Source organism: Scophthalmus maximus, chromosome 4 (genome assembly GCF_022379125.1).
Source record: "Scophthalmus maximus strain ysfricsl-2021 chromosome 4, ASM2237912v1, whole genome shotgun sequence".
Taxonomy (NCBI): Eukaryota; Metazoa; Chordata; class Actinopteri; order Pleuronectiformes; family Scophthalmidae; genus Scophthalmus; species Scophthalmus maximus.
In genome coordinates, this window is record NC_061518.1 from 23,840,683 (window position 1) to 23,851,142 (window position 10,460).

Genomic DNA, 10,460 nt, shown 5'->3' on the forward strand with positions numbered 1-10,460 from the left:
CATGGGCCAATTAGCAGGTTTCAGATAATCATAATCTGTTGATTTGAATAATCAGATTTAAATAACTGTAACCTCATTTACTGCCACTGGTGCTTGGCCAGGGAGAAACACGGTCCAGACTCACAAGTAAACAGAATGTCCGACATCAAGCTCCTTAGTGTCGCCTTGATGTGGGCGCCCGTCGCTGCCCGTTTAAAATATGATTATGCACGAGTCGGTGTTTTGCTTAAGAAATGAACAGTCATTTGCACGTCAGCACAACACACGAGGGCCGCGAGGGGTTTAAGCCGTGGCGAATGGCAAATGCGCCTCTTGATGCTTTGAGAATGATATAACCCAAACAAAGCAGATTTCCCCCTTTCGAGGGGAAAGCGGACTCAATTAGCCAAGGCAGAGCACAAGCCAAGCATTTGAGGTGAACCGCTTTAATTCCTATGAATTAGTTAGAGCAAAGTTCAAGGCGGAGAGCCGGACGATTTAGCCCGCTAAGAGCTCCACCTCCGCACATCCGGCCCAGGCCGAGCCCCGGCGAGCCAGGGGGCGAGGGGAGGCAGAGCAGATGAGAGGAGAGGGGAGGGAAGGCGCTAAGAGAGAGGGGCTGGGGTCGGTCGGGGGGGGGGGTGTGGGGAGTCTGACTTAATGAGAGGCGGGGGCTTTCGCGGGATTTGCACTCTAAGACTTTGACACCGTTGACTGACAAACGCTGACATGGGAGCGGGGTAATCGTTGCGACGCAGTCCAAGGTGAAGCCACAAAAGGGCCGTTTGCCATGAATTAGCGCCGACGCCGACGCTCCGGAAAGTGGACCGGGGCGCGCCGCGCGGGCCGCCCACTGTACAACGCGGACTTAATGATTCCGGGCCGCAGATGTGAGCGATGGCGGCAAGCTTGTTATTTTGCCCAGGGACTCCGAAGCCAGCGTGAATGGATGTGCTTTCCTGTTAAATTATTATTGCAGCTGATGCATGTACACAGGAGAGCTTCCGGGGATGGCGGACACGGCGCGTCATGTGCCTCCTTGTGATACGCTGAGCTGGAACATGATTTTCATCTCCCTTATGAAAACACACAGGCAAGAAAATACAGTGTGTGATTATGTGCAAAGGGGGGTTCATGCTAAAGGGGACACTGGGAGCTGCTGTATGTTCCATGCTTATACGCGCGTGGGTGTGTTTTTAAAAAAAGAAATGAAGAGGGGGAACCCAATGAGGGAATATTTGAAAAATGGCACATCTGCCAATAGTGAACTGCGAGTGTTTACCACGGTACTTCTATGAAACTGGCAGGCTGGTTAAAAAAAAAATGAAAAAAAATACTTGGCAGTTACATTTAAGATACAAGTATTGCCAATACATTTGCCGGAAAAGTAATAACGTCAGCGAGGTGGTGGTGACCTGTACATTTGAAATACCTCGGTTTCCCGACTGCAATTTCTGCTTAAAACCCATATACAGCAGTTTAGGGAGAAATCCTTCATAAATATGACCATGCTGACACCGCTGCAAATGTTTGCAAAGATACACCAGCCATAAAGCGTCCGTGGACACCACTGTGTTTACTATTGCCTCGTGTCTAAATATGCTCCATTCCAGGTCCGCGTGTCTGCTCATCTCGTTCCGGTGCGCAACGCTGCCGAATGGACTCCACTGTTATGACACACGCACACACACGCACACACCTAATGCAGCTTGTTAATGGGAACCAGGACGACCACACAAAGCCGTGGACAACCTGTCAAGCTCTCCGAGGGCAGCGCTAATGTGATCTCACAGCTCTATCAGAGCCGCTGCTGGGCCCAGTGTTTTATTACAGACCGGGAGGGACAGACACAGGGAGAGATTGGAAAGGAAGAGGGAGACTGTGGCCATGGCCCATTGATATAATGGCCCTGCCGGCATCCGTGATATAGTGTACAGGTGAGCCTTGGGGGCGGGGGTGGGAAAGAGAGGAAGGCAGGAGGGGGGTGAAGAAGTGGAGGACAGAGGAGTGTTCACGTGTTGTTTTTTTCCTCTAAATTACACAAGAGGAGGGAATGGAGATCTAAGGCCTGAGAGACAGAGGAGCTGCTACTAGACCGCAGCTCAATATGGATCTTTTGCGGCGCCGCCCCGAGGACAGATTACAGAGCTGTATTCCAGGAGCGGCTGTGGGTGTGAGAAAAACCGAGTGGAATGAAATTAAGTCCGGCAAACATCGACGGGGGCTTCCCTTTTCCTTGGATTTAATGAGAGCCTCTTCGTCGACCCCCCTCGCAAAGTCACGGGAACCCTGTTTCTGATGTGGGCTGCATTTGAGAATTTATTACATCCCAGCCAATAATTATAATTTGTGCGTCATAATGGCTACCAATTACCGGCAATGATTCGGCTAATATTCTCCCCACTCCTCATCCATCAATCAAAAGGCCAAGTCTTCACATGCGCGCAACTGCTGGAGCCAGAGTATACGCAGACAAAAGGAGGAGGGTTCCCGGGCTGCCCTGGCGGCTGCGGACGGGGCTCAGTCGCGCCTTGGCGGTGCCTCGCCGCCTCGCGCCGCTAAAGCCGAAACTCTCTGAGAAATTTTAACAATGTCACAGTACCACACCCCGCCGGCCCTGGAGGCGAGCTTACCCGGGGCTCAAGAGTCACTCTCTCGATAATCGCCCCATCACGGAGAGACAGAGAGAGGGAGGGGGAGGGGGAGGCAGAGGTGGAGGTGGGGGACAGAGACAGAGGAAGGCAATCCAGCCGAGCAGAAGTAGCTCGCATCATTATTTATAGACTGATGTCCCGAATCGTGTCCAAAGTGCAGAAAGCAACAAAAGCAGTAAAAGGGTCTAAGAGTGAATTTGGCAAACCGTCCCGGATAAAAGTTTATCAATTCCATTTTAAGGGTGCTCAACAGACAGGGGGGGGGGGGGGGGGGGGGCGGGGGGCATGATAATTTCACCTCACCAGCTATGGAATTCACCTGTGAAATAAATACATACATACGGTACAGGAGTTGGGCCACTTGCTTTTCGGAGGACCACATCTCTCCTCAGTTACACCTGAATGTTCCTCTGAAGGGGAAAGCGAGGAAGAAGGAGTGAACCATTTGAGACAAGCCAGCAGTACCAAAGGGTCTTCAGTAAACATTGGGGGGGAAAATCACCGCTGCTTGTAGCAAGACCCCCTGCGGACTCGCATTCCACCACCAATCTGATCCCGCGGCGGCCCTTAGTGTTGGGAATCCTGTCAAACGGCTTGTCTGGAAGAACGAAGCGTGTGCTCGCTTTTCTCGGCACATCGACAAAGTTATTAGCATTGATATATATTTTTTTCTCCAACGGACATATCCGTTTTTCCGTCTTTTCTGAATCGATAATCAAAGCTTTCTTTCCCCCAGTGTCGCTGTCAGTCCTTTGCAATCTTGCCGTTTCAGCCCGAATTGATGAATATTAATGGTTGATTATCAATTCTCTTTGTGGGAAAAAAAACCCCACATACAATGCTGTGGCAGATGAAAGTGTTGGACAACGGGGATGAGGGACGAGTCGATTTATCGCATCTGCACTACAATCCGGCAGACTTCAATCCGTCATTATCGCACACCGTATGCTAAATGATGGCCGCGAAGCAACGGAGTCTGGAAAAGTTACGTCCGAGGGCTGAGAGATATTCCGGCGCAAACTGCCATCAATCTGAGGAAACACACATTCGGCTTTCTCTTTGGTGCAAACGCAGCAATTTGTTCACTGTTTGTCTTTTGTTCTAAGACGACGTTCTGCCTTTTAACGGGCCTAATTCAAACGAGTCGCCCATTTTGTACGTTTGAATAATTGAAACAGCTTTGATTGAACGGGCAAACTTTTGGGCGAACGTGGCCAACATTGAAGGGGGGTTCCGACGGGGACGCAAATGAAGACAAGTCTTTGACGAGATTGCGACCACTTTAGATGCTAAAGAACTCTCATTTCATTTTTAGAACCCCGGCGGCAACGCGTTTCCATCCTGGCCGTGGACTGGCGAATCAAGAGCTGCTTTGCCCCAAATTACCCTCTCCTTGCCTTCCAGTGGTCCGCATGAGAGTCTCTCCACGCTCAAGTGGTATCTCCCACTCGCCGTCGACAACGGGCGAACGTGCGTCACCTGGATCAGCCCGCGATGCGTTCAGGCCCGTATGCCTTTCGCACTCCATTTGCCTATTTCTGCTCTTAATGAAGGGTTATTTTTGACCGTCCTGGCTCATGATGAGTAATCCTTAAAATCCCCTTCCAACACCGTGTTCGTTTTAAGCTTCAGCCCGAGCAACAGGCTTTCACAGCTGTCTCCCCTGCTTCACTTTAACAGGTACCACATGCCTGCCTCCCCGGGACTGACGTGGAGGGGCGAACGCGCCGCTCAGTGAATCACAATGTCACGAAGCGACGCGCTGAACAAGAACAGCGAAAAGGGAAGGGTTCTGTCACGCCTTGTGGCCGCCCTCCTCGCTCTTCCGCTCTCCCCCCCCCGCCTTCTCCGGCTTTCCCGCATTTATGCTAATGGTCTGCTGAGAGAGGAACACAAGAGAATGGCACGCCGTTGGAAATTCGATGGCACAATCTCTCCCTGTCCCTCTCGCACAAACACCATCTCTCACTCTCGGTGCAAAGTGTCGGCGTAGTTGAGGGGGAACCCGGTCACCGGCAAAGATCGGGGACGCGGGTATAATTAAACACCAGCAATAAATAAAAAAAGATTTAAAATTTAAAACTACGGGGTTGGAAAGAGTCCAATCTTGGCCTGCACTTCCGTGACAACGGGCCCATGACCACAGATGCAGGCAGCCTCACACAGTGGAGGAAATGATGGAAAAAAAGACAACGACAAAAAACACAGAGAGCTGTATGACCCCCCCCCCTTTAAATCACACCTCCCACCTAGTTGATTCATTTTTTTTATTAATTTTTAATTAAGTGTGAGAAACTGTGAGAAAGAGGAAGAAAATTAGACAGAAGGCCTGAGCGGGCCAGAGATTTATACTCTCTTGGACCAATACCAGTCCCATCTTGGTTTAACGTAGGACTTATCTTAGCTCTGCCAGGCATACTCATGAGCACTTAACCTTGCAGTGAACGCAACCCATCATCACCGCCTCACAAAGGGCAAGCTGCGTTTTTTCTTTGCCCAGAGCTGACCCCCCCCTCCCCCACACACAGCGACTGCACACACACACACACACCCGACTCTCAACCCACTGTCCTTCAACGGGGAGATGCTCATACCTCTGACGAACCCTAACCCACACGCTCAAGTTTGTTGCAACACATTAACTAAGACCTCGGGAGGACACCTCCCCCGCGACTGAGAACCCCGTCGACAGCCTGCAGCAACATCTCCCGCTCCGGCCAGAGGCACGCAGCACACAGAGCTCGGAATTAGGAATCCCAAAAAATTTGCCATCAATGTGTTCCGTTGCCTTTCGCTTATGTGGGGGGGTTTGTTTTTCTTTTCTTTTCTTTTTTTGAGGAGACGTTTCCGTTTGCCGGGCGATCCGTCAAATCTGTGACGCTCGGTGTCTCACAGCTGCAATCTAACCTTCAAATACCGAGCTCGCGCCCGGTCACCGCGGGCCCCGGGGGAGTGTTTGTTTGTTTCGGCATTCCGGCGAGCAGCAACTGTCAAATTCAACAGAGGCCGCCTAATTGACTCGCCTGAAAAATGTATGCGTCGCTTAACAGCCTTTTTGTGTTTGTGTGGTATTTAGCAAACACAGGTGCAAATCCCGCATGGTGGCAAATGTTTAATTGATGCGGCCATATGACAGTGCTCGAGGTAGAAGGGGGGGGGGGGGGGGAGAAGAGCAAGTGAAATTAAAGTAATTTACTTGGAGCACAATTGTTTTTCTTGCGCGGCAAAAAACGCAACCGAGCTCCTTCGCGTCAGTGCTGTCGGGTGCCGCTTCCGAAAGGGGCTGGGAAAGGGGGTTTCAGTGCAATCGCAGTGCCAATGTGTCACGAACAAGACAAGTATACCCACCGACTATCAAAACATTAGGCACCAGCACACTGTTTGCCAAAGCTGCCACCGAACAAGACCAAACAGTGTGTTTGATGTGCCCGCATTCCTGCCCATGCCGGAGAGGCTGGGTGATATTCTTGTGGGGGCGGGGGGGGAGGCGGACGTGGCTGCCAGGCTGACTCTCCCCAGGTGAGTCCCAGCAATGAGCTGTGAACAAGCTGCTTTGGCCGTGCTGGCCAGCGGCCCCCGCCCCATCCCCATCCCCTCCCCGCCCCATCCCCTCCGCTCCCCTCCCCTGAAGCGGGGCCTGACACTTCCACACAGGGCCAGGAAGCAGGTGGCCCCCTTTTAGCCGCGGGAATGGCCCACAGTTCTTTTCATTACGGAGCCGCAAAGAGGAATAAAAATCGAACTATAGCTGGAGCGGCCTTCTCTCGTTCGCCCATTCTTTGCAGGAAGAAAAGGATGTGGGGGGGATGAGGGAGTGGGGTGAGAGCATTTGTTTTCTTTCATCTGTATTTTGTGCGGAAGGGAAAGTGAAAAAGAAAACCTAACGTGACAAAAAATATAACAATCTGTGTGACAGCTGTGCAGTATCTTGGATTTTAAGGACATCCAAATCAGCAGAAATAAATGTTGCCACCATTATTTGATGGGAGTTTGATTTGTGATACCCCCCCTTCCAACACACACACACACACACGTGCCTCCCTCTCTCTTGTCCCCGTATCTCTGCTTCCCCTTGACAACCAAAACCCTCCCGCTGCCCATGGGAAGAAAAAGGAAAATAAATAAATAAACACAAATAGGAGGGAGCATTCAAATGGCCCGAATTAATGTTTCCACACGATAAGCGAGCTTAATATAACGCTGACAATCACAGCACTCACCCTGCCAACCAGAATTGGATCGGGTCCAGAAAATTCCTCCAGCACAAACATTTGATTCCAAACCCATCCTCTCTTGGCGCGGCTCAGTAATCTTTGTCCTTCGCCAAGACCGCTCGCCACTGCTGCGGACCCACCAGTTTGTGTACTTTTGGACGGGCCAACGATTGGAGTCGCCGACACGCGGGGAACACAAGTAATCCACACCAGCAGCAAGGATATCCACAGATCCATGAGCATCTCCTCGGACCGCTTTGGCATCGTGTCGCCGTTGTGTTTTGTTTATTTGATTGTCTCACAAGACGCGTCTCTTCCGGTGTCTCGTTCCCTCCCCCCCTATACTCTCTTCAGATCACCGGGTCCTTGGGTAACAAGAAAAGGTTACTTGTGTCCTCTTTGAACGGCGGAGCTTGCATTCATGGTGTGATAAAGGTCACTGGCATGGTATGCCTCCATAGCAGTTGGTGAGGGGCTGAGGCGCTCCGCACAGCATCCATTTGGCGTTATTCAGAGAGGGAGACCTATAGGGGAGCAATCACAGTTTGTTAGTTGTCTTTTAGTCCCGAGAGGATTTGTCAGGAGGTGGGGAAGAGAAGGGGGAGGGGGTGAGAAAATAGAGTCAAATAAACATTTGAACAAATCAGACGAGACAAGACAGAATGATAGACAGAAGAAAGGAATCTGAAAGGAACACGTGAACAAAAAAATAATGGATTAAGAAAAAACGGCAAGACATCAATTTCTCGTTTTAGCCCAAGCGGTCGAGATGTCACTTCATCATCACGGAGGATCTATCCGTAGCAGCCGTGACCCTTTATCACGGTCTGCTTTTCCAAGTGATCCCGCCGCAATTGAACAACAAACGGGCTCGTCTGCAACTCTGTGGCTATGCAGCCCGTTCAACATCAGATTCCCCTCGCTTTAATCTGTTGTTCTGGGGATTATCCCGGAAAAGATTGTGAGCAATTACATCTTGCCTTGTGATTAATGTTTTGACAGTACATTTCTTTTTTGGCGGGGGGGGGGGGGGATATCCTTTTGCACGCCACAATCACATTTCTTCACGACAGCGTCCAAAATTGAGAGGCTGCTCTGCAGGTGAGCCCCACCAAGTCAACAGCTCCGCAGCTCACTGACACAACAATCCGGACAATTGGGATCAAACGCATCGAGAGGCACGTTTCAGTCGTCCAATCAAATACAGAATTTTACATTGGCTATGATCTGATAAGAGAACTTGTGTCCATTTTTTTTTTGGTTTGTTTAAACTGTAATCAAACCAAAAAAACACCCACCGATCTATCTATGAAAGAGTGAGCCGGATGTTAATTTTGCCCTTTAATCAAAGAGCAGCTCTAGCTTTAACGTCCCTCTCACCGGCTCGGTCTCGTCGGCTGTGCAGCACACTGATGTGCATCCAGAATGCAAGCGACAAAAAAAGGAAGACGACAAAACAGACACAAAGGCTTGGCTTTGTTGAGTTGTCCTCAGCTAGAACCGCATGCGGGTGGACAAGGCTTTCACAGCACCAGAATTTGGGTTTGCTTTTCGGCACACACGTGTCAGTGTGAGTTCAGATGACTTTATTTTCGTTTCTTTCTTTTCTTATCCGCGCGTGCCACCGTGGTGTGGAGTCATAACGTGGCTCCGGCAGGTGCAAGTCCAAGGACGATAAGCCCTAAAGCCGCATTTCCACCTGAAGGCAGTCGCAACACCACGAATGTGCGGAGAGATCCCGAGTTACTGTGACATTCTGGAACTACAGGCGGCCGGCCTGGAGACTAACAGGTTCATTTAAAACATATATATATCTGTCTATATATATATATATATACATATATATATATATATATATATATATATATATATATGTGTGTGTGTGTGCGTATTTAGGGGCAATGAGTTAAGAGGATAATCTACATGTCTTTTTGGAATGTAAAATTATAGCACCGACATGAAACAGGTTTTCAATTATCAAGTCACAGTGCGTGCGTAAAGCTCGCGGTTTCAGCACCACGGGTGGAGCGGACAGCTCCCCCGGCCGGAGAGCGGCCCGTGCAGGCGGCTCTGCGGGCGAACGGAGCGGCGGCGACGGAGGAGGCGGAGGAGCTGTCCAAGGTGGATGCAAAAAAAAATCCACTCCACACACCGGAGCGAGTCGTTTTTTTGCCAAAATGTCAAAATGACAAGGAGTGAAACACCGACGAATGTGGAATCCATCAAAGTTTGAGGCTGCCACTTCTGCATTTTCAACACGTCGGAGAAATAGTCCGCATGATTACCCAAATGTCCCCTCTTCTCTGAAGTTTTATTGGGGGCGGGTTGGACCCCTTTGAGGGGACAAGTGTTTTCCCAGTCGGTCCATCTTATTGCACCGACTGCGGGACTGGAGCGCACGATCGAGTGGAACTGACAGAAAATGAAGCACACTGAAGCCTCGGCGGTGTGTGTGTGCGTGTGTGTGTGTGCGTGTGTGTGTGTACATATGTGCGACCATCGCCGCCAACGGAGGCGAGTGAGATGTTGAATGCAGGAGGCAGCCTCTAAGTTGCGGACCTTTCTGCCGACGACTCGCTCCGTGTGTCGCCGCGGCTCACCGCGAATGTACCGGGGGGGGGGAAAGATGCACTTTAGCCCCGGCGTCGGAGGGGGGAGAAGGAAGAAAAAAAAAGGGGACGTCCTGGTAAACCTCTCCACACACACACACACACACACAAAAAACACTATAACGCACAAGCGCAATACCTGTTCGGGTTTGTGTAACACGACGGCGGGCGATACTTACTGGTGGGACTTGAATCCTTCTCCGGTGCTGCATCATTTCACCCCTTTTCAAAAATACGCAACAATCAAAAAAAAAAAAAAAAAGGAAAAAAAGGAAAAAAGTCCAATGGGCTTCATTCGGAAAGGGAGCGAGACGCAACAGAAAAAGGGGAACAAGAATGGAGCGGCGCGAGGCGGGTATCCTTCTTCCTTGCAGGGTTGTCAAGGCGGAGTGACAGTGTTTGGGGTTTCGTAGTTACGGGAGCTCCGACAGGCTCCTGCTGGCTGCCTGGAAAAGTGAAGGAGGAGATGGAGGAGAGATGCGCGGCGGCGGAGAGAGAGCCTTCCCCCCTCCGCGACGCTCATTGGGTTGATGGGGAGCCGGTTCAACAGGCGCACAAATGAACGCGCGCCGCTCCGCGCGCCGGGCACGGACACTCAGAGGTTATTGTCTCGCACTGCTGTAGCTGTGGGTATTACACATAGGTGAGTGCAGGGGGGAAAAAAATATAATCATTCTCGTCGCTGTCTCTCTCTCTCTCTCTCTCTCTCTCTCTCTCTCTCTGTGTGTGTGTGTGTGTGTGTTTCTCTCTCCCTGATCTAACTCTTCTCTCCTCTTTTTTTTATAGAGGCATTAGTTGTCCCTGCTCATTTACACTGTCATTTGATAGGGATGAGCAAGGAACACACCCAACACACACACACACACACACACACACACACACACACACACACACGCTACTCTGGCTCTTGCTGGCACAATGGAACGTAAATAAGTGTATTCTACACAGTCATGCTTACTCTTCCTCCTCTTCCACTGTGGCCCGCACACCGACTGCTCTGTGGC

At 50.6% G+C, this 10,460-nt stretch overlaps 1 protein-coding gene across 2 annotated transcripts in view; it reads right to left on the reverse strand.

Annotated features, from left to right (window-relative positions):
• Positions 1 to 10,073, reverse strand: part of cdh8 (cadherin 8) — an 88,916-nt gene extending 78,843 nt beyond the window's left edge. For both annotated transcript variants that reach the window (XM_047331725.1, XM_035629259.2), the window contains exons 1-2: positions 9,636 to 10,073; positions 6,854 to 7,371 (exon numbers count right to left, since the gene is read on the reverse strand). In XM_047331725.1, coding sequence (XP_047187681.1) covers positions 6,854 to 7,111 — 258 coding nt within the window. In that variant the 5' untranslated portion in view covers positions 7,112 to 7,371; positions 9,636 to 10,073. The remainder of the gene's footprint in view (positions 1 to 6,853; positions 7,372 to 9,635) is intronic.
• Positions 10,074 to 10,460: the final 387 nt, after the last annotated feature.